Below are 25,041 nucleotides of genomic sequence, written 5' to 3'. Positions count from 1 at the left end.
GGCTAATTTCCAGGCTTGAACGATGTGGCGTCAACACATTTTCTCTTGGTCAGAGAGGTGTTTACACATAGTTGGACTATGTTGTATTGTTCATTAATGGAATCAAAGGTACTTAAAGAGTGAAATGAAACTACAGGGCAAAGCGGTAAATTGGCCAGGTGTACTTACGAGCATCTAAGAAGGGTCATCGTACTCATGATTGGTTATATCTGATGGACAAAAATTTCTGTGGTAAGGAGAGTTCAGTTGTTGGTCTTTAGTAGAATGTCTGGCAGTTAACGGATGGTGGATCTCGTGACTAAAGAGTTTAGTCAGCTATTCACGTACCGTTGGAGCTTCGAACCACAGGTCCATAAGGTCCCCTCGGTAGCTTGGATAAAGTCGAGAATCATTTTTTAGGTCAATTTGAAATTTCAGATTGACAAGAGGAAATTCGATTATATATGATAAAATTGATCTTGTTAATTATATATGATATAATTGACTAAATATATGAGATACATTATTTTGTAAGAAATCAGATATAAATATGATTTATATCAAGTAGAGGAGAAATTACTATAGTAGATATATGATATCAAATTATAGGTTAATAATATAATATGATTATATTCATTTATTAATTAATTGGTTGGTTATGTGATAATTGACCAGAAATTTCTCCTGAATCGTGTGATAGTGGGAAGATCAATTTCGGTTATTGTAACTGTAGAATAAAATGAGAATTGTTTTCATTTTGTAAAGAGTTCAAAAAAATCGCTCACAATGTCTAATATTCACGGTCGCTTCGTTTAGAGCCTATACGATAGCGCCTATCGCCTAAACGATCGCACGCGTTCTCTAAAACAATTGCTCACCTTCTCTAAACGATCGCTTAACGCACCGAGCTTTTCTAAACGATCGCATACTAATTGCTAGACGATCACTTAGTAAAACCTACATGATCATGTACCTTTCTCTAAGCGACAAGCACCCAACTATACGATAGTCACCTACTATCTATCACTTGTTTGTCGTTCATACGATCGTCCTTTCCTCCTCCTCTACCAATTCTATCAAAGTCCACTCTTTGGATTCTCACTCCGAGAATATCAAAGGCTTCAAGTGGTGGTGGTCCTCGGTCGTGTTTGTTCGTGCACTACCGTTCGTGTAGACGATCATGTTGGTAGGCGATTGGTTGCTGGGCGATTTTGACCGTAGAAGAGTTGGTTCTGCTGGATTGTGTTTAAGTGAAGATAGTCTTCAACTGATACGTTTACTCAATATATTGTATTTTATTTGTCAAAGTATGCCTATAATAGTGCATAAATATTGTTAGAATGTATGTGTGGTAATTCGATCGAAATGAAATAGGAAAAATCTGATCACGCTCATGGATACTCTTGTTTAAGAGTTCCTTCATCGCACCCATGCAAATCAAAGGACCACCCTCAAAGGTAAGAGTTCCCAACTCACTCAGGATTAAGGTCATGTTACCTATGGTCATCCTAGTGAAGTGAAGTCTCTATCATGAACGACGTTATATAACGAGACTATAACAACACTTCGTAGTCCGGTCTTATACAAACTCCTTTGTATAGGACGCCCCCGTTCGCATGTCTCCACATGAATGATCTAGATCAGACTATCTGTAGCAAGTCACAACACTTGTAACTATTCTACAAAGCGGGTCGTATCCGTAGCGTTACCAAGATAAGGTTTCTCTCCTATATTCGTATACTACGGACCATTTTGGTTATCACTTAAGACATGATCCACTTGTATGTCTCCACATACATGCTTAAGTTACAAACGACAATCAGAGATCTTAGTTTATTAGTTTGTGGTAAAGCAATTAAAACATCCAATGTTCATAGACAAAAGTGAAGAAAAATATCATATATTATTACATCATAAGCGTTTGTTCAAAACTGTGTTTACAAACTACAAGACCCAACGAGAGTTTAGAGCATCATCCCTAATAGCTCCAAATTATCTGCATGATTTTTCATAGTTCGTAGATAATCACACATTTTCATTGAACCCTTACGAGTGGTTTGAAATACCTGGCGGATATAGTCTTCCTCAGAGCGAGATTGGATTCCAAATGGCTCCTGAATAGCATTCCACAGACTTTGGGCACTTTCATGACCCATAACTAGTGTTGCAACCTCCATGGTCATGGAGTTATAAAGTCACCCCTATAAAAGTTGGTTAATGGCTGCCCAAGACTGTTATAGAGGATTTACCGTGACAGAAGAAATGGAAGAGGAGCTTGATGCTCCATACCCAACTTCTTGTTGTGATTCGGCTTACGCAATGATTCTGGCGATCAGATTAGCGACTAATTCGGCTGCTACTTGCTCAGTCATCATGGGAGGACAAACATCCTCCCCAGTTAAGTGTCCTTCCAGTCGATAGCTTCTCAGAATGGGGAGAGTCAAGTTCTTTCAAAGCAAAAAATTGCTTCGATCTAGTTTGATCGTTGTGATTTGGTTCAAAAGTTGGTTCAATTGAGGACTGCTATAAGTACGGTTAGTGAATGAGTTGCTGCCGTTGGGAGTACTTGAAGAGACATTGGCCAGGACTCTAATACCGAGTCAACCTGCCAAAAAAGCCTATAACAGAGCTACAAAGGAAAATAGAAGATAGGGAAGCAGTCTGACGGAATTCCCTTTTTCAATATATTTTCAATATGTAAAATTACAATTGTAGAGGTGTGAATTTATACAAAAAGTGGGGAGCCCTAGGCTACAAAAAACGACAAGATAAAGGGGGGACCACATACATTTAATGGCCGCAATTGTAATAGATTGTACAGATGAAAGAATAATGAATAATAATATACCACCGGTTTGTTGGTGGAGTCCATTCCTCTTCCTTTGACAGTGAGCAAGAGGATTTGTTGTAATCCTTCATAAGAGCCCTCATTTTCTGATTTTAAGAGAGGAGTAAGTGAGAGAAAGAAACGTGGGATGTAGAAGAAAGGAAGAGGGCATCTCTTTAGGGTTTTCCATTATGATGCTTTGAGAAAAAAATAATAATAATTTAGTAATGGAGATGGGAGAGATAAGAGGAAGATGGAGGAGAGAGAATAAGAGAAATGAGTAAAAAAGAAAGTGTTTTCCATGTCATTTTGCCTTGTAAGCATCAATAGTTTTTTTAATAATATTAAATTTAAAGGTTTTATTTAGAAATTAACTTTTTAAACCTATTCCTAAAAACTCATGAATCAAATTGATCAATTTGAAACATTAGGGACTAAATGCATTTATTCTTCAAAACAGAGAGACCAAAAAGATATTTTTCTCTTATATTTATCTAAACATTATTATTTTGTTAACATAATTTCAAACCCTGAAAATCCAATTTCGTGCTACCAAATACATCTTTAATAGCACAAAAAACTTCATTAATCATGACTTTGTTTCCATGTTTTGGCATCACCCCTAATATACCTAGGTCAAATGATTCTAAAATGAGTTTGAAAATAAACATAATCTTGAAGGAAAGATTCAGGCATTTCACCTAGAAACATTTTTTTTATCAATCCAAAACTCTCATATGACAATAATGAATGATAATTATGTCAACATAAAATATATATATATATATATATATATNATAAAACTGGTAAAAATATTTACAAAAGATGATAAAATATCAGTCTATCGCAATTGTTGATAGACACATATAATAGTCTATCTATCACGGTCTATCTAAATTTTTTAAAATAGCCCAAAAACAAAATGTTCATTCACCTTTACCAACAAGAACAGCAGCAACCAGATCCAGATCATATCAACTACAATCTTCAAAACTTTCAACACCACTAAATATCATGGCCAGATATGAAAGATCTATGAACATTATTGTAGTAATACACAAACTAACAGCAAAAAAACATAATGTGAATCCGCGATCGATCCTCAGCTTTACTACCCGAACCGAACCATAGTCTTCAAAACTAAATTAGACAGTAGTCAGCTGAACCAAATTCATTGTGGTTTCAATACTTCCTGATAACTTCATCTTTGCATGATATTCAAAACAGAAACTAGCCCCATCATCCCACACTTCATCTTGTACTTGATGCTGATTTAGATCCTGAGTAAAATAGAGTCATCCTGAGTCAGCACAGCAAAATTTAGAGTGAAACTACAGGTAAGTCAGGTAAGCGTCCATTGGTTTGTGAATGTCACAATAAGCACAGCTCAAATATACTTGCATATAAAATAATCACACACACTCACACGGACATACACAAGAGATCTTTAAAGAAATCGTACAAAAACAAAAGCAATAATGGAACAAATTAACACTAAGCATCAAAAGAAAAACAAGACGATGATGTATAGCACATGGACCGACTAAATTTTCAACATTTGAGGCAACATTGTGCAGCAAACTATAAACTTACATTTACTAATCACCATAAAATGCATAGATAAAGCACAATCATCTACTCAAGTCATAACTTTGCATAGCACTAGAGATTTTTAATGTTTGAATCCCATAATGGTTGATCCGATGGCGTCATCTACCTAGGCTATAAAGGATCTCATAAAGTTTTGGTGTTTAAGAAGATTAGTCAGTTTGATCCGTTTTAATCAAGATTTTTATTCATCAGAATAGTAGCATAAAAAAAAGATAAACTACTAAATGCAACAATTGTATTAATTTATGGAGGAATTATATCACATTTATTTTAATTTATAGTTCCCCAAAAGGATGGAAAAAGTAGGACAGTACAAAATTTATCTCCAGAACTAAAGAAGCAATATGTTCATGAAAATAGACAAGATTATCAGGCCAATGACATCGGCATGAAATATTAAGAAACAAGGTTCACATGGTAATAAACAAGGATGCGCCAATTCTATCAAGATAAGAGTGGAAAATCTGGGCAAGAAAAGCAAGAACCTACTAGTAGATCGTTTCATATTTCTGCAGAATTTGCTGCCACATTGACAGAGAAATGGCTTAACATGATGATCGAGGTCATCAAAATCAATGCCGTAATCCTACAGGTAAAGCAAAATATCAGTAACGCCCCTTTGAATGGTCCAAGGAATCACATCACGTGCCAAGAAAAAATTCTAAACAAGCACTTTAAGCACCACTTAGTAACGACCAAATCTGCAATCATCATTCATTAAGAAAATATACAGTTCAAAGGAAATGAGAATGACTATACTACCGCATGCACCAAGTAGACAAAGAAGCTAGATTAACCGAGAGGTAAATCTGTAAGTTATAACCATAATATACATCAAGAAATGCTTAAATAGATGCTTTCTTCAGTGCCCTGTACTTTAAACTTCGCTTAAAACCAAGTAGTTGCTTTCTTAATTTATTACTAACTAATATGTTCATTATTAAAAAGAATTAAATTAAATTACACGTTCATAAATATTGTTCTCCAACAAAATAACCCTCCATCCACATTTTTCCAAACAAGAAAACCAGCTCAATGAAAATGAAATAACAGGCATACAAAAAACAGCCCAACAAAAAGGGAAACGCCCAGACCTACAACTAATCATTAAAAAAAGGAGGCCAATCCAAAATTTGCCAAAAGGACAATTACATAAAATCTCACGAACACATGCCTACTTCCATCGAAGCTAAAAGTACTGTTTTCTTTAAATTAATGAAGTAAAAAAGCAAACTATATCATACTAAATTTATAGACAAATATAGTATCTTATCCCCAATATTTCTGAAGAATCTGTTTTCTTCTCTTCTTCCCTTTTTTCCTTCTTGTTGAAAACGTCTTCCAACACATCCCTATCTATCTAGAGGACCAGTTCACTGCTCCTTTGCTTCAAAATATTGGGTGACTAATATGGATGCTTTTGGTTGGCCACTGACCATGCCTAATAACATCTTTGATCTTCTTTCCCTAGTGCACAGAAACTCTTATGGATGGCTCTCAATCGAGTCTTTCACTGGTTTTTTTTTTTTGGGAGAAAGGAATTGATGCATGGAGACACTTCCTATACCTTTGATTATTTTATGGATTTTCTGTTTTTCATTCCAGTGCTCTGCATTCATGTAAAAATAAACACGCTTTTACAGATTATAGTTTATCTTCTTTAATTTTTAACTGGTGAACTTCTATGTAATCCACCATTGGATGTTTGGGGTTAATACACTTGTATTTCATTCATCTATGAAATTTGTTTCTAGCTAAAAAAATCTGAAAAAAATTATCTATTCAAAGTGTTTTTGTTGTGTGGTTTTGGTTTGCATTGCCAGGTTTTTTTTTTTTTTTTTTTGGTGGTTTTAAGTTCTAGCAAAAGATTTTTGGCTCATTTAGCTCTTAGATCAAGCAAATTGATTGTGGTTTGCTTCTTGAATTGGTAATATGTTGTTTTTTCCCTGTGCTGCAGATTAATCGTAATTTTTTGTTTCATTGACATTTTGGAAAGAAATAAATAAATAAATATATATAGATCAACAGGCTGTCTCTCATACAGTTCAGAGTTCTGAAGTGCAGAACTTGACGTTAATATTGAGGTGTTTGTTTTTCAAATTCAATAGAAACTGTGGAAAGAAATTTTTTTTTATCTGGGATCTTCTAGTTTAGTTACTTTTATCAAGGAAGAATACAACGCTAAAGAGAGAAAGCCTGTGTACAACGAAATACCTATGGAACTTCTCTGGGGTGTGGGAACGAAACTACATGAAGATGGTTTAAAACCTTGAATAATGCCACAAGGAAACTAACGATAAAGATAGAAAAAAAATCCTTTAGTTGTCAGTTCGATCAACACAGCAAGGGAAGAATTTTCAGGGTTTACGGAATCACGCCTCAACGGAAAGTTCTCCATCACATGGGAAGAAGTGTTGATAGTTTGGCTGGTTGATTCATTGGAAGAAGTTCTAATCACTTCAAAACCGCAAAAGTTCTTTCGAAAATCCTACTGCAATGGTGGTTTTATCTGGGTTCAGAAGACTACAAACAAGAGGGGAAGTTTCCTCGAAATTACTCAGATCCTCAATTCGAGAAGAAAAAGTAACATCGATGTCCCCTCAGGGAAGATTTTAAAGGCTGGGCATCATTCAGATGACTCCTGGTAGATTTTTTGAATGGAGAAGAGAATGTGAAAGACCACAGAGACGATAGCAGAAGAGATCGATCTTATGCCAATGCTAGATCACAGGCACTGAACAAGGATGACAGGGCCCACCGTGAAGGGGAGGATGAGCGTGAACAAATGGTCACTGAAAGAGAACGAAGACAGTGGAAAAAAGAGGTAAGAAAGATTTGCTAGGATGACACTAGCATAGTCGCAAAGAGGGATTTCCACGATGACTGGAGCAGAATATTAGAAATGATTCAACTTCAAATGCAACAAAAGTTCATCATTAACCCGTTTCATCCTGATAAAGCTCTCATGAAATGCCCTGATAGTGAAATGGCCAGACTTCTTGCCTTAAATCAAGGTTGGGTGACCTTTGGCCCAATCACGCTGAAAACGAAACGATGGGATTACAAAAAACATAGTCGAATGAATGTTGTTCCCTCATATGGAGGGTGGGTGAGACTTCAGAATTTTCCCCTGCATTTATGGAGTGAGAAAGTCTTTATGGCGGTTGGTGAGCTCTTTGGTGGCTTCGTGGAATTTGCTTGTGAGAACTCCAGCCTCATTGAATGCCTTGAAGTGGCCATTAAAGTCAAAGGAAACTATTGTGGGTTGATTCCAGCAGAAGTTAGAATTAAAAATGGCAGTGAAGAATTTCTTGCTCAAGTGGTTATGTTCCAGGATACAAACTTGCTGATAGAGTTTCCAAAATCCATGGAACCTTCTCGTCGGAGGAGGCAAAGAGATTTTACAGAGGACCCGGAGACTCGGATCCAAATCCGGTGGACATCTGGCGCATGGAGAACAAAGAGGAGTGCCCAACGATTGATGTGAACGACTCAGAGCAGGGGGCAGATACTTCTCTGAAGCAGTATGAAAAAAGCCCCTTTTTTCTCCGAGGTATGTTAGACTCGTGTAGGGAAACGTCCAAAAGTGAAGTCTTAGTATTGGGCCAAGCCCATCAATTAGATGAAGAGCCAACTGCCGATTTGAAAAGCCCAAGGCTTAAATTTCAAAAAACATGGTGGAGACGGACCCAAGTGTTTACTTTCCTCAAAAGAGGAAAAGTTCAGTCCACAGTTGAATCAACGAACGAAAGCACGAAGAAGATGCTCGACCACCAAAGTACCTTGGGTTCTGAGCACCCGTCGAACACTTCCCAATCGAGCCCAATAAGTTTGACAACAGAAAATCCCTTCTCCCCTTTGGAGGATCAGGAAATTGATCTCCCTGAGGATTACCAAAACTTGCTTTTTCCAAGGGAAAACGAGAAAAGAATAGAGGAAGAAGATCGTCAGATGGTTAGTGTTAGAAGTGAAGCAATTCCCTCAAGATGCAAGCGGACATTGCCGAGATTGAAAGTGAAATGGAAACTGAGCCAAGTGCGACTCAACAAAAGCCTTTTCCCCTAAGTAAGGAGATAGTGGAATTGCTATTAGAATACAACCTATGTATAAGAGCTATTTCTAGAAAAAAAATAGGGCCTCTAATAAAAAGACGACTAGAGAAGTCAAAGCGTTGCTTAGCAGTTGAGAAAGAGCACCAGTAGTAGTGAGAAGTGATAGCAATCAGGGCCCCTCGGTTTATCCATGTTAGTTCTTTCATGGATGCTAGGGGTATTAATGCGGCCCCAAAAGAGTCTGGTTAAGGAGACTATAGTTGGATTCAATCCGGATGTGGTCATTCTTTAGGAAACTAAACTTAGCAAAATTGATAGAAGTTTCGTGAAATCGGTTTGGAGCAGTTGTCGTATTGGCTAGGTGGCCTTGGATGCTGCTATAGGCTCGTTTGATGGGATTCTAGTGATGTGGAAATAAGATACTATTTTGGTGATCGACTCCATCCAAGGTCTATTCTCTATTTCCATCATTTTAACTCCGTTTTTTACTTTAACGGGTGGATTACAGGGGTCTATGGGCCTTGCTCCTACAAAAAAAGAGATGACTTCTGGCAGGAGATTTCTGATCTTTACGAGTTGTGTAACGACTCTTGGTGCATAAGTGGTGATTTTAATGTTGTTAGATGGGTTAATGAGAAAAGTGTCGAAGGATGCATTACCAAAATTATGAAAACTTTCAATACTTTGATCGAAGAGATGGACTTAGTTGAAGTCCCGTTGAGAAATGGATCCTTCTCTTGGTCCAGATTGAGGACTAGGTTTACTGCTTCTAAGATAGACAGATTCCTTGTGATGAAGCCATGAAGGGATTTCTTTTGTAATGTGTTGGCTGATAGGCTCCTGCATATTACGTCGGACCATTTCCCGATCCTTCTTCGAAACTCAGTCTTGGGCTCCTACTCCGTTTAGATTTGAAAATACGTGGCTGGGACACCATTCGTTTAGCAGTAACATGGAAAATTGGTGGAGTAGCTTGAAGGTGGAGGGATGGTCGGGTTATGATTTTATGGAAAAATTGAGAGGTCTAAAGGGTATCTTAAAAAGCTGGAATAAGGAGGTTTTCAGTAACTTAAGCAGCCAAGAAGACTTTATTTAAAAAGTTTGAGAGCCTTGATAAAAGTGATAATTGTAAGGCTGCTCTTGCAGAAATTGTTACTGAAGAGAATTGTGCCTAGGCTCATAAAAGTAAACTTCAGTGGTTACAAAAAGGGGATGAGAACTCTAGTTTTCTTCATAGATGACGTCAGCTTGAAGAAACAAAAATGTAATTTCTATGCTTGAAAACAGTAAGGGGAACGTTCTCCTCAGGGAGGAGGATATTGTTGGCGAAGTGATTGCTTTTTACAACAGTTATACAAGAAGGAGGACAGCACTCGATTTATTGTTGAAGGGTTGGATTGGAACCCTATGAACTCCCAAACGAGCTTGGCTCAGGAAAAACCCTTTGATGAAGCTAAAATTAGGGTCGCAGTTCATGACTTGGGAAACCTTAAGTCGTCTGGGCCAAACGGTATGACTGAGGAGTTTTATAAAAAGTCTTGGAACTAGGGATGAGAATCATGAACCAATAAACCGAGTCAACCGACTAAAACCGACCGAACTATCTTCGATCGAGCAACCTAATATTATATACGGCCGGAGTCAGTTTTACACATAGCAAAACCAATAACCTATCAGTCACCAAGCCAATAGGTGTTGCATCGACCAAATCGACAAAAAATAAATAAAAAGGAAAGAAAAAAACAACAAATGCTTCCTTCCATTCCATACAGTTGCATGCATTAATGAATGTACATTGAGAAAGACCAAATGGTCTTTCACGCTTCCCAATGTTCGTAAATTAGGATTATTTATATATATATATATATCTCGTAGTCTTTCCACTTTCTAATGTGCCAATTATCATTACTAATTTTTTAAAAAAATGTTTCTATACTCCTATCCTTTCAACTCCCCTCTCCTTCCAACGTCTCCATAGTCCATATTCTTCTTTTCTTCCTTCCTATCTTCTTCTTCTTTTTTATCCTAATCCTATTCTTTCTCTCTTATTTTCTCCTTTTTTCTTTCTCAGTTTCTCTTCCCATTTTCTTTCTCCGTCTTTACTTTTTTTCTCTCCTTTTCTTTCTTTTTTCTCCATCAACACTTTTTTTTTTGTTCAGTTTATTGACTACATGAAGGCAACCAAAATTTTGTTCGGTTAGTTCACCGGCTACACGAAACCGATCAAAAACAACCGGTCGTCGGAGTGGTCGGACGGACAGCGTGTTCACTAGCTCCAAAATCAAATAGAACCAACCGATGGAAACCGATAAGTCAATGATCGGCATCGGTTTGAGTCCAAAACCGAATCCCAACCGATGCTCACCCCTACTTGGAACATTCTGAAAGGCGACTTATTAGGAGTGTTCCAGGAGTTTCTTAAAAACAGCACTATTAACAAGTGCTACAATGAGACCTACATTAGCCTTATCCCTAAGAAGAAGAAAGCGACTAGAGTCTGCGAGTAGAGACCAATAAGTCTGGTGACCTCCCTTTACAAAATCACCTCCAAGGTGCTTGCCAATAGATTGAAGAAAATCCTTCCTTTAATTATTCATGACTCCCAAATGGCATTTATGGAAGGAAGACAAATTCTCAATGTGATCTTGACAGAGTCTCTTGAGGAATGGAAGTTAGGTGGTAAGAAGGGAGCTCTTCTGAACCTTGATCTTGAGAAGGCATATGATAAAGTCGACTAAGCCTTCTTGTATGCAGAGAGAGGCCTTCAGCGGGGGGCGGGGGGGTTCCCTTTTCGCCCTTCCTTTTCACAATTCTGGGGGATGCTTTCAGCAATTCGGTTCGATATTGTCGGGAAAAAAGATTGAATAGAGGCTTCTTCTTTGGAAAACCTTCGGTTGAAGTCACTCATTTGCAGTATGCAGACGATACCTTGATGTTTTGCTTTTGGGATGATGGAAACATTAGGACTTGGTGGTCAATTGTGAACATTTTTCTTCTGGATCGAGCCTTTCACTAAATGTCTCTAAAACTTCCTTGATTAGGATTAATCTTAGCCGGGAGGAGACTGTTTCTTGGGCTTCATCTCTTAGGTGTAAAATGGAAAATCTTTCCTTCAACTATTTGGGGTTCCCCCCATTGAGGGATGGGAGGCTCTTGAGGAGAAGTTCCTGAAGAAGATCGATAAGTGGAGGGGGCTGGTTCTTTCAAAAGGTGGTAGGCTTACTTTGGCTAAGTCAATTCTCAATCGTTTACCGTGTTACTTCCTCTACCTTATGCTTGCCTCAGTGAGTTCTATTAATCGGTTGGAGAAGATTATTGGAGGCTTTGTGTGGAATGGGGGGCTTTGCAAACCGGCTACCCACCTTGTCGGCTGGATAGGACCTCCCTCCCTACAATCTATGGGGGGGGGCTCAGAATTGGCACTTTGTGCCAGAAAAATTGTGCCCTCTTGATGGAGTGGCTTTGGAGGTTTTGCCACGAGGAGAACGCTATGTGGAGGTGGGTAATAAGCACTATTTATGGGGTTTTTGATTGTGGTTGGAGTTCCCTTATGCCTAGATAGAAGAGAAAGTTTAGATTATGGGTTGGGATCATGCAACAGAATGAGAACTTTTTGAATTTTGTTGAGTTCATTGTGGGAGATGGCAGAAACATTAGGTTTTGGGAAGATGGGTGGTGTACTTCTCCATCTCTTGCTACCTTATACCAAGACATCTATGCTATCTCTAAAAAAATGTTGTGGCTGCTTGTTGGAATCAGTCGAACCAAGCTTGGGATTTGGGGTTGAGGAAAAATCACTTTTGACAGAGAAATTGACAGTTCCATGGCCCTCTTGCAGCCGTTGAATTCATGGGTGGTAAATGGAAGTAGGGAAAGCTTACGGTGGAAGATTGACTCCTCGGGCAAATTTTCTACTAAGTCTACTTTCCTAAATCTGACAAAAGGGGCTTCGAATTGTAAATTCCCGATGGTTGACCTAGTGTGGAAGCTTAGGATCCCCAAGAAGGTAAATTTTTTCCTGTGGTCCCTTGTTTTGAGAAGTCTAAATACTCATGAGAAGCTCCAACAGAAGTTTCCTAGATCATCCCTCTCCCTTTCCATATGCTGCCTCTGTCTTAAAGAGGCGGAGAATTTGGATCACTTATTCTTACCGTGTGAGTTTGTCACGAAAAGGTGGAGTCTCCTTTTTAACACATTTGAGCTGGCTACTTGTCTTCCTAAAAAGATTGACAACTAGATGTTTGATGGTCTTAATGGTGCCACGTTTTGGTGATAAATGTGAAATCCTTTGGAGATATGCAACGCGTGCTCTTTTGTTGTGTCTTTGGAACAAGAGGAATAGTAGAACTTTTGTAGATAAGTCTAATTCTTTTGATTCTTTTTGGCCTTCTGTTCAGCATACAGCCTCTTGGTGGTACACAAATTACACCGAACACTTTTGTAATTAAAGCCTTCTTATGATTATCAACAATTGGAAGGCTCTTATCGTCTAGTTTTTTTCCTTTTTTTTTCTGGGAGGGGGTTTCCTCTACCCCTGCCCTTAGGTTGTGCTCCTTTCTTTTGTGATTAATTTATTTCTCTGTTTCTTATCAAAATACACACATATATACAGAGATATATATAAAGGTCCATGAAAGCAAAAGGAAGAACGGGTACGTTGTTATACTATAACTCATGCAGAAACTCTTGCAGCCAAGACACGGTTTATTGTCTCATTGCTTTCCCATCTATAAGCCTAATATGCATAGAAAATGGGTTCATAAGCCTAGTTAGAACATGTCACAATGAGAGATACCACAATATAACCAATGCGGAAACTCTTGCAGCCAAGACACAGTTTATCACCTCAATTAGGTATCTCTCATTGTGATGTCTTCTACGTAAGGCCTCAGTTATAAGGACATGATTGGTAAAAGTCCACCAAGTCATAAAAATTTATGCAAACAAATAAACCCAAACAATGATTATATATAATATCCACTGACCCAAGTTAGCTCTTCCATGGCATCTATTTTTCTTGTAGTGAATAAGGCAAGCTGCAAAGACGGAAGGAACTGAATAAGATGATCGCTATGGTAGTTAATTTCTTGTTCCAGAAAAAAAAAAAAAAAAAAAAAAAAAAAAAAAAAAAAAAAAAAAAAAGAGGAGGAAAAAAACAAGAAAAAGAAAAAAAGGTTGATCACTATGGTAGAGAANAAGAGGAGGAAAAAAACAAGAAAAAGAAAAAAAGGTTGATCACTATGGTAGAGAAAGAACGGCTGACACAAAAATGATAAAGAAAAGGCAAAACTTGCGAGAGACGATACATGATAATTATGATGATCCGGAGTCTCTATCTCAACTGCAACGTCAACCAAGTTTGCATCAAAGCATCTGATAAATTTGAAAAGAGAGATAAATTAGATTGTGTAATAACTAGATCAGAATATACAAACGCCTGCCTAACAGAACAGGTTTTTGCATGAGCTACAGCGACAGTTTCAGAAATACATACACTAGGATAGCATAACTATCTTTGTTACAAAAAAATAAAATAAAAAAAAAAAAGGACTATAGATATGTTTCAGCTTGGTATTGGCACTTCTGGAAAACCTTAACCTTTTTTCACTCAGCCAGCTCATACACAATGTTCATTAAGAGAGATTTGTGTTTTGTTCTGGCACCCATTATATATACTCCCTTTTAATATCCAGACCTCTAAATGTTCATCAGGTTCTAAACTAGGGATAAACACATAATCATATAGATCACTTGAAACTCCAACCCGAGAGCCCCAAGAGGTGTCCAAGCCATGAAACATTAGTGAGTCCAAGGCCTTTTACTGTTTTTCCCCACGTCTCTTCATAAATAGAACTTCCATACATCAGATCCTCGTATCAACTATTCATCTTTACCACTTGAAGGCTATGACATTGACACAATCTTATTACAGCATAATACGCTGAAACCTTCTGAATTTGGAATGAACACAGATAACTCAAATAGTCACAAAACTTCCCAAGGGACGCCAATAACCACAACTCACATCTAACCTGTGCTATTGATCTAGTGATATTAGAATACAAATCATAGCCAACTAATTTGTATCTTGAATACTAGAAAGGAGATTACAAAGCCAGAAACATCAACATCACAGACAGGAACAATCTATTCGAGTTTCAAACCCTCATCAGTGTTATAACTCCAATCATTAAAGGGAGAGCAAATTCCTTCATCTGAATCCATTCCTTCTCACAAATTAGCTCTAACATGAGCTCCAAGAATACCTCAAGGTTCATTAGGTAATTGTCTTCAACGAGTTTTGTTATTTAACAGATATGATACTAGAAATCAGATTAATCAGTAAACACTATTACAGAAATATCTCAATGAAGTTAACACAAAAAGACGACGAAAATCGAAAAATGAAGATTTCAAGAGTAATGACAAAGGGAGCGATGAACAAAGAAGTTACAGTTCCCATAAAAATTTAAATATATATATTTTTTAAAATAGTACAAAGGGTATAGAAAGTAAAATCAGCACCAAATAGTAGATACGTGGGTAACATGGAGGAAAGTAGGAGACAAAGGAAGCTTCAATTCTATGAAGTTTAATCAAATACCTGTGATTGATAAATCTGGCAACATTCCCAAAGTTTGTTGCATCCAAGCAGAGAGCTTTTTCCTCCTTGAAAGGCCCCACTTTATTCCAAAAGCCATCTAATAATACTGGGTTGGTATGCTCCCCATTTTTGGTGCTTTGCAACTTTCTATGATACATTTCTGAAATGGTTAATATTTCTCCGGCATATTCACAAACAAAAGAGCCTTTAGGTAGGTCTTCAAGGGTTCGAAGGCCCCATCCTTTTCCTTCTGAAGTATAAAACACCTGAAACAGAAATAATTTTCAAATATATGCTATAGCCAAAGACGTGCATATTATCTGTTTCTACATAGAGACAGACGTAGAAAGTGGAGGGGAGGGCGGGAGAGAGAGAGCGAGAGGTATGATTTGAACTGTACCTGCAATTTGCAAGTTATTCCTCGCTGCACCACTCTATTACCACAATGCTTATTGCAACCACATTTACTCCAACATTCTTTTATAAGCTTCCTCTCTAAGTGGCCTTTGCAGGGTTCTAAACAATCATCATTCTTTGATCTTTCAAGAGGACACTCTTTGCAATAGAACTGGTGGTTACCTTGAGATTCACGAGCAAGAGAGATCCACTCTTCCAGAAAATCTTCCTTAACAAGACCTTCTGCTGTGTATGCATACTTATCCCCCCCGGTTACTCGTGCACAAGCACAAGGGGCAGAAGATGTAAGGCAATTTCCAAAACAAGACTGGCAACAATTATCATTACCAATCAGAGAGAGAGAGAAATTTACAAAAGCGCTTTGGAAAATTAGACTGCGAGGTATATAGTGAAAGAATGGTGGATGCTCTTTATTAATTTCATTCACCCAAGAAACTTGAACCCTTTCTTCTCCCTTGGTTATATCATCCACATCATGAGAGAAGCTTAATTCATCAGTAGCTTGTTGACTCTGTGAAACAACCATCAAATTGTGTGGATTTGCAGGCTCAAGATTATCAAACTCCTTTCTGGCTTCATCTTCAGAATGACCATTTGGTATTTCTTTGCTGCTTTTAGAGGTCTCATGGATAATCTGGTCATTGGAAACACTTGAAAACTCTACAATACTAGGAACGTGTGGTGCAAGTTTTCCATCAGAGATGGTACTGACTGGTTCATTCACAAAAGTGGGTAGATTCAAATTTTCTTCATTGGCAACAGTCCCTGAAGTATCCATTGGATCTGAATTCTCCATTACATCTAGAAGTGGAACTCTACTAATTGAACCTTCCTGTCGTTCATCAGGAGAATCAGTTCCCAATTCCAAGAAGCACTCACACATATCACTCAACAGTTTCATAACAGAAAATGTGGGGTCAATGATTTTATATGACTGCAGACATTTTTCCTCCATATATTTTATAACTGCATCACGACTAGGCATACGGAAATCTGGTCGTCCAAAAGTGGAGTCGCAGCACAAAGAAATTTTTACCTCTCCCAGGGGTGACGATGCAATCTCTAAGTTAGGATGTAATTCTTCCATGACAGTTGCAAGCTCACTGCCTGTAATCCTCTTACATGAGGTTTCTATACCAACACCTTTGTTACTTCCATCTGAAGGATATGATCCTTGAGCAACTTGGCCATCTGCCTTCCTAACTGAATCATTTGCAATGGAATGGTTTTCTTTTCTTGAAGAATCTGTTAAAGTTTTCACAAAGGAAAGTAATCCAGCAGTTAGAATTTAGAAACAATCTGCAGGTTGAAGATTCCACAGAATATCACTTTTGAATGATTGATTTCATTAGCAAAATGATCTTCTCATTCTTATGAGGGATTCACAGTGGTAAATATCAATTCATTTTTAGCAATCTTCATACTTCAGTAGTTTAAAGATTTTGTTCATTCTTGGAAGTAATTTTTACCATTTACTCAACTGGTTCTTTTATCTTTACATAATACCTTAAAATTAACCTTTTTATTTTTGTAGCTGGATTTTTACCACAACTTATATTAATTATTTATAAAAATAAAAGAAGAAGAAGAGAGAAAACACACTAATTTACGTGAAAAACCCTAGGCCAGGGAGAAAAAAACATGATCAAATTTTATTATTTTGTTACCCTGAAATACAAAAAGACTCCTTAAATAAATAGATAGACAGGAAGCCCTAGGCCCATAAGAGAATTACAAATAAACCCCTAGGGCAAACCAACCCTTTTTCGACACTCCCCCTCAAGTTGGGGCGTAAATATCAATCAAACCCAACTTGCTAACACAGTAATCAAAACTCCGTCTTAACAACCCCTTTGTAAGGACATCTGCAATTTGCTGATTTGAAGGGATGTAGGGAATACATATACTCCCATTGTCCAGTCTTTAACAAAATGTCTGTCAATCTCGACGTGTTTGGTTCTATCGTGCTGGACCGGATTGTTGGCAATACTTATTGTTGCTTTATTGTCACAGAACAATTTCATTAGAAGCTCACTGTCTTGTCGAAGATCTGTTAATACGTTCTTTAACCAGATCTCTTCACATATCCCCAAACCCATGGCCCTGTACTCGGCTTCTACACTACTCCGAGCAACCACTCCTTGTTTCTTACTTCTCCATGTAACCAGATTGCCCCAGACAAACGTGCAATATCCAAACACAGACTTTCTATCAACAGCAGATCCAGCCCAGTCTGAATCTGTATATGCTTCTATACCACCTTTACTAGACTTCCTGAACAGAAGACCTTTACCAGGAGTGCCCTTTAAATACCGTAGGATGCGTTCAACGGCTGTCATATGTTCCTCATAGGGAGCTTGCATAAACTGACTAACAACACTCACAACATATGATATATCAGATCTTGTGTGAGATAAATATATCAACTTTCCGACTAATCGTTGATCTCTCTCTTTGCTAACAGGAGCTCCATTACTAACATTACTCGGTTTGGCATTATACTCTGCAGGGGTGTCTACAAGTTTACACCCAGTCATTTTTGTTTCTTTGAGAAGATCTAAAGTATACTTTCGTTGTGAGATAGAGATACCTTTTTTCGATCGAGCCACCTCCATCCCAAGGAAGTATCGCAATTTTTCCAGATCTTTAATTTCAAATTCTTTAGCCATCTTTGTTTTAAGTCTCATAATTTCATCAGTATCATCACCGGTCAGAACAATGTCATCTACATACACAATAAGTACTGAGGTCTTTCTTGAACTCGACCTTTTTGTAAACAACGTGTGGTCTGAATGCCCCTGATCATACCCCTGAGCTTTAACAAACGTGGTGAATTTTTCAAACCAAGCTCTTAGCAACTGTTTCAACCCATACAGTGACTTCTTCAATCTACAAACCCGATGGTTAAACTAGTGTTCGAAGCCGGGTGGAGGGCTCATATAGACTTCTTCTTCGAGTTCTCCATTAAGAAACGCATTCTTCACATCCAATTGGTGCAAAGGCCAATCTTTATTAACAGCAACGGATAACAGTACCCGGATCGTATTGAGCTTGGCCACAAGAGAGAATGTCTCAAAGTAATCAATACCAAAGGTCTGGGTAAAGCCTTTGGCTACCAGTCTCGCCTTGTATCTGTCAATTGAGCTATCGGATTTGTACTTGACAGTAAACACCCATTTACATCCAACAGTCTTGTGCCCCCTCAGGAAGAGCAACCTGTTCCCATGTTCCATTTTTCTCTAGAGCTCTCATTTCTTCCATAACTGCAACCTTCCACTCAGGAGTTTCCATTGCCACTCATATATTACTTGGAACCATTACCGTATCTAGACTGGTAGTAAGAGCCTTGAACTCAGGAGATAGGTTACTATATGTCATGTAACTATGCATAGGGAACTTTGTACATGACCTAATCCCTTTTCTCAAGGCAATTGGAAGATCAAGAGACGCATCACGGTTTTCCTCTTCTTCACGTTCCTTACTGCAGCTAGTCATCTGATCTATGGATCTTTCGTTAGAAGGACTTCCCACACAATCACCTTCCCTTCCACTATTCTCGTTTGCTAGAGTTATTTCTTCAATGTTGTCTTCTCCATCAGTTTCTCCATCCTCCTCAATTTCCTCTATTTTCTCATCATTTGCATCAATCTCTATATCTCTGTCCACTATACAATTATTAGTCTCAACACAATCATCAGTATCACAAACAGGAATATTCATACCTGGAACGGAGACCGAGTCAGACTCATGAACTGGAGCCGGAGAAGCGACAGGCAGCACTGTTTCCTTCCTGAGATTCTTCCTGTAGTAAGTTATCCAAGGGACTTGATTAGTGGGAAGAACAAGATTAGGAAGAACAGGGCTAGGATGTTCAGNGAAGAACAGGGCTAGGATGTTCAGGTTCAGCCAACACCTCTAGGGGAATGGAGTACGTGGACCAGCTAGCCTCTTCACTAGTACGCTCCCCCTGAAGAGGACTAACGGGGAAAAACGGTTGATCCTCGAGAAAGGTGACATCCATAAACACAAAGTACTTCCGAGACGAGGGATGATAACACTTGTACCCACGTTGATGGAGAGGATACCCAACAAAGACACATTTCTGGGCACGAGGAGTGAATTTCGTACGATTGGGACCGTGGGTATGGACAAAGACAACACATCTAAACACCCGCAGAGGTACATCAGGAATTAATCGGGTGTTGGGATACAATTCTTTGAAACAATCAAGAGGAGTATGGAAGGATAAGACATAGGAAGGCATGCGGTTGATAAGGTGGGCTGCAGCGAGGATAGCATCACCCCACAGATAGGAAGGAAGAGAGGTAGATATCATAAGGGAACGAGCGACCTCAACTAGATGCCTATTTTTCCTCTCGGCTACTCCATTTTGCTGGGGAGTATAGGCACACGAGCTTTGATGGATAATTCCTTTAGATACCAGGAAGTCCCGAAATGAGTGATTAATGAATTCACGCCCGTTGTCACTCTGTAAAATGGCAATTTTTGTGTTGAACTGGGTTTCTACGGTCGCATAAAATTGTTGGAAAACAGAGGACACCTCAGACTTATCGGTCAAAAGGAAGACCCAAGTTAATCTGGTGTGATCGTCAATAAAGGTGACAAACCACATTTGCCTATAGAGGTAGTGGTTGGTGAGGGACCCCAGACATCACATGGATAAGACTAAACGGTTTGGACAGCTTGTAGGGTTGAAAGTGAAACGAAACACAACTTTGTTTAGTCCGGATACACACATCGCACTGTAAGGATGATATATTAATATCATAAAATAAATGCGGAAAAAGATACTTCATATATTGAAAATTAGGATGTCCCAGACGGTAATGTCATAACATAAAATCAGTCTCAACAGTAGAGAAATTCAAAGAAACAAAACTAGTCCTATAACCATCCTTAAAAGAAGTTTCAGCAACCAGGAAATAGAGCCTCCTATCGTGCTGGACAGTGCCAATCGTCGTCCCCGAGCTCAGATCCTGAAACAAAACAATGTCTGGTGAGAAAACAGTCTTACAGTTCAGGTCCCTTGTAATTTTACTAACAGAAAGTAAGTTATACGAAATTTTAGGAACATGCAGCACATCTCGCAATACCAAACCATCAAACGGAGAAAGATGTCCTTTCACTACGACAGGGGCAAAGGACCCATCTGCGATTCTAATCTTTTCATTGTCGGCACTCGGGTGATATGATATAAAATGATCAAAAGACCCGGTCAGATGATTTGTTGCTCCAGAGTCCACAACCCAAGGCCGTTTACCATTAATGTTAATAAAACCAAAAGATTGAGTCGTACCTGAGTGTGCAATTGCACTGACCCCAACAGCACTTAAGTTACTCTGACTGTCAGCTTGAGGCGGAGTCAAAGTCTTGTCATTTGCCGAGTCGCTGGCCAGAGCACGTCCAGAACCTGTCTCTTATACACATCTAGATGTGTATAAGAGACAGGGCCGGAGAAGCGACAGGCAGCACTGTTTCCTTCCTGAGATTCTTCCTGTAGTAAGTTATCCAAGGGACTTGATTAGTGGGAAGAACAGGACTAGGAAGAACAGGGCTAGGATGTTCAGTTATACACATCTAGATGTGTATAAGAGACAGGGATACACACATCTCAATGTAAGGATGATATATTAATATTATGAAATAAATGCGGAAAAAGATACTTCATATATTGAAAATTAGGATGTCCCAGACGGTAATGCCATAACATAAAATCAGTCTCAACAGTAGAGAAATTCAAAGAAACAAAACTAGTCCTATAACCATCCTTAAAAGAAGTTTCAGCAACCAGGAAATAGAGCCTCCTATCGTGCTGGACAGTGCCAATCGTCGTCCCCGAGCTCAGATCCTGAAACAAAACAATGTCCGGTGAGAAAACAGTCTGACAGTTCAGGTCCCTTGTAATTTTACTAACAGATAGTAAGTTATACGAAATTTTAGGAACATGCAGCACATCACGCAATATCAAACCATCAAACGGAGAAAGATGTCCTTTCCCTGCGACAGGGGCAAAGGACCCATCTGCGATTCTAATCTTTTCATTGCCGGCACTCGGGTGATATGATATAAAATGATCAAAAGACCCGGTCAGATGATTTGTTGCTCCAGAGTCCACAACCCAAGGCCGTTTACCATTAATGTTAATAAAACCAAAAGATTGAGTCGTACCTGAGTATGCAATTGCACTGACCCCAACAGCACTTAAGTTACTCCTGTCTCTTATACACATCTAGATGTGTATAAGAGACAGGGATTGGGTTGTCGTTCCGGCGGCACTCATTTGTTGAAGAAGGCGAGGTAAGGCAGTCTCTAGGTATTGTTGGACAGCTTCCTTAATCGTGTCAGCTATCTCAAAATTGGTCGTCGAAGGAGACTCATCAATGATGACCTAGGGTTTCGTCCCCTTGCTCTGATACCATGATAAAAATAAAAGAAGAAGAGAGAAAACACACTAATTTACGTGGAAAACCCTAGGCCAGGGAGAAAAAACTACGATCAAATCTTATTATTTTGTTACCCTGAAATATCAAAAGACTCCTCAAATAAATAGACAGACAGGAAGCCCTAGGCCCATAAGAGAATTACAAATAAAACCCTAGGGCAAACCAACCCTTTTTCGACAATTATAACAATGTATCAATCATCTAAAATTTTACACGTATTTCATTATGTCTGTCTTCAATTTAAACTTCAATGTTAAATTCCAATGTTTGATTTGAACGATTGAATTTGAGCACAAATTACTGACGTGCACTGTAAAATTCGTACCATGTAAGGTATTCCAGTATTTAACTTATGTTTTACTCCCTTTCCTGAGATGAGTAACAACAGCAATAAAATTTGCATATTCTAAAACACAGGTCTTATTTTAAAGCTTCTCAATTATGATTATTACATACTACAGTTTGATATATTTTAATTTCAATTAAACTCTAACTGCACCTATCAAATCTTGCCTCAAATTAGAACAAGTATGTTCGACCAAACAACATCATAATGCAATTTTGAAGCCAGTTATTGTTAATCTATTATCTAAAGAAAGTATCTAATGACCTGGATGAATCGCAGCAATAGGCAACTCATTTGTAAATGCATCATCAGTAATTGGCTCATCTTTAGGTTTGAGCAACGCATGAGTCCCAGATGCCCTCACTATGGAATTTTTTACACCTGCCTCAGCCCCTGGTTCCTTAATACGCACAGCAGCAGATGGTCTCTCTAAGCTAGATTTTTTCACTCTTGTAACCACACGGGGTGATGCAGGTTCCTTCCCTTTGTCTACACGACGAGAAGAACTTGGACCAGTTTCAGATCTCTTAGGCCCACTTAACTGCATTTGCTGTTGGGAACTAGTTTCAGGAAATGCATCCTCTTCCAATTTGGGCTTTTTTAAAGCCATCCCATCCACCTGGGTTTCTTGGCCTCTTAAGCGCAACCTTTTCAGAGGGCGTTCTGGCTCATCAGGCACCTGAACATCTTCCCCAAAATCTTCCACCTATTGTTAACAAAAACAAAGACAGCAAATATAAGCACAGCTAAGAGGGTCAGAATAAGACCTCACATCAAGCAAGATAATGAGTACGCACTTGAGAATTCTGACTTTTCTTCTCCTCTGTAACCTGAAAGATGATACATAACATATGTGAGAAATTGAAACAGAGCACATAAAAGGAAAAAGATACAATTAAAGGAGTTCGGTAGAATGTACCTTACTCTCTTCCTCATCAAATATAGCATCTGCAAGAACTCTATAGTTCTCTTCTTCAATAAGTTCCCAGTTCTTATCATACAATTTCAGGAGTTTCTTTAAGACCGGTTTTGTCTTATCTTCACTGATCCCAATCTCCTTCATTGCACGAAAAGCTTTTGTAACGCGAGGATTTGGAGCCATATTTATTCTGATCCAAAAGACGAAAGTGCCTACATTTTTTAGAAACACATCAAGACTTTTTACTTGAGCATTACGGAGGCCCATCTTATAACCACTTGTCAAAAACATTAACATAATTGCACATTCTAAGCTGAAGGAGTTAACGTAAAGTACCACTCCCGTCATAGAGCATAGACTTGCCTGCTATGCCGTAGGAAACATGAATACACAAAGCAAACAAAGCCCCTAACCACAAAAAGAATATTGCATCTGTCAATAGAGCATTGATAAGTTTCCTTCCACACTACGAGTATGCATCACATCTCCTTCCGGATCGTTCTCGGAAATTTTCTAGAACTGCCAATCTGTAGCATTGAAACATCAAGCGCAAAGCAAATTTCCATTCAATATATGAAGTTCTTATATTTTGTTTACGCAACAAGAAGAAAGTTCTATTCAACCATAAACTTTCCAAGTTAAAACTGAAATGTTCTTTATGTTTGACTAAGTGCCTACATTTGTTAGAATTACATCAACCATAAACTTCCATAGCTTGTCAGTTTTAAAGAATCGTTACATTTTCCACCAAAGGTTTTCTACTTTCCCCTCGTCTCCAGCTAAACTAAATACTTCAGGACAAGCCATTTGGCCAAAAGGGTGGAGGAGGAGGGTAAGTAGTAGAAAGCAGCTATGCTTAACCAGACAGTAAAAGAGTATAAAATACAAGAATGCATGCAAAATCAACTGGAACATCTTGATCATTACAGGTATATGACTAAACCCCATGTGATTCAAATAAGAAACAACATTTGTCAATAAAATCTTACCCGCGAAAAGAAAACCCTAAACCCCAATAAGGAAAAGAATCGAAAGCGAAGAACTTACCAAGTAAACAGAAATGAAGAGGGCAAAACCTTGAAGATCGATTCGACCCACGAAACCCCAAGAGACAAGAAAGCTGAAAAAGAAATGCAGGATGGTTTTAAGTGAGAAGTAGCATGAAATTGAGTGATGGGGTTTCTTGAAACCTCCCACATTTGGTAGGGGAGGAAGAAAATGGGGAAATGTGCAACAGAAATGGAAGAAGACGGCAGAGAAATTAGTAGGCGGGGAAAAGGGAAGTAGGAGAGAGAGTAAGAGGGAGGGAAGAGGAGAAAATCATTTGAAATTGAGCGCCCTGGCAGAGAAAAAAAAGGAAGGAGAGGGTAAAGAGAGAATAAAATGGAGAAATTTTACAGACCAGTGAAACAAATTCGTAATAGAGTCTGCACTTTGTCTGTCAGCGAAACAAGAAAGTCGCTTTTGTAACAATGGGAGTGGAGCGAGACGTACAAGTGTAACCACTAAGACGCACTGGTTTGAAATCCTAAATCTGTTAAAGCTTCCGAATTAGATTAGGAGATTTAGGTAGTCTAAATTTAAGAAAATTGTATTTTGGAGTGCATGTTTAGGAAGTCATTTAAAAAGTCTGTATTTTGAGTGTAGAATTAAGTAACTCGAGAATGGAAAAATTAAAAAGATATTGTTCTTTTATAAACTATTTAGGAAAATAAAGTTGTTTTCAAACTATCCGTAAAAAATTTTTTTTTTTCTTTTAATAATTCAAGGGTTCAAAATTCGACCAAGGTAGGTTGAATTTTGAACCTCGACCTTGTCCTTT

At 38.3% G+C, this 25,041-nt stretch overlaps 1 protein-coding gene across 4 annotated transcripts; it reads right to left on the bottom strand.

Annotated features, from left to right (window-relative positions):
• Positions 1-3,621: 3,621 nt before the first annotated feature.
• LOC120067079 (probable inactive histone-lysine N-methyltransferase SUVR2) lies at positions 3,622-24,706 on the bottom strand. 4 transcript variants are annotated; one of them, XM_039018469.1, is made up of 12 exons: positions 24,622-24,706; positions 24,267-24,339; positions 23,556-23,746; positions 23,220-23,431; positions 23,098-23,130; positions 22,565-23,006; positions 15,474-16,735; positions 15,074-15,339; positions 13,776-13,842; positions 13,455-13,505; positions 4,907-5,003; positions 3,622-4,086 (listed from the first exon to the last, which is right to left on the bottom strand). In XM_039018469.1, the coding sequence occupies exons 3-12, from the start codon at positions 23,572-23,574 to the stop codon at positions 4,058-4,060; spliced, it is 2,478 nt and encodes an 825-aa protein (XP_038874397.1). In that variant the 5' UTR covers positions 23,575-23,746; positions 24,267-24,339; positions 24,622-24,706; the 3' UTR covers positions 3,622-4,057. The 4 variants fall into 4 exon arrangements, with proteins under 4 accessions (XP_038874397.1, XP_038874401.1, XP_038874399.1 ...); XM_039018473.1 differs by lacking the exon at positions 24,622-24,706 and having other exon boundaries at positions 15,474-16,322; positions 16,527-16,735; positions 24,267-24,612; XM_039018471.1 differs by lacking the exon at positions 24,622-24,706 and having other exon boundaries at positions 23,583-23,746; positions 24,267-24,612.
• Positions 24,707-25,041: the final 335 nt, after the last annotated feature.

This window comes from Benincasa hispida, chromosome 12 (genome assembly GCF_009727055.1).
Source record: "Benincasa hispida cultivar B227 chromosome 12, ASM972705v1, whole genome shotgun sequence".
NCBI classification, from domain to species: Eukaryota; Viridiplantae; Streptophyta; class Magnoliopsida; order Cucurbitales; family Cucurbitaceae; genus Benincasa; species Benincasa hispida.
The sequence above is the reverse complement of the archived record's forward strand: the minus strand, read 5'-3'. Positions and strand labels throughout refer to the sequence as shown.

Coding starts and splice junctions, on each gene's coding strand:
- LOC120067079 (XM_039018469.1), bottom strand. Junction 13,843..15,073: donor GCCAGATTTATCAATCACAG/GTATTTGATTAA, acceptor CAAATTTATCAG/ATGCTTTGATGCAAACTTGG. Junction 4,087..4,906: donor AAATATGAAACGATCTACTA/GTAGGTTCTTGC, acceptor TATTTTACTCAG/GATCTAAATCAGCATCAAGT.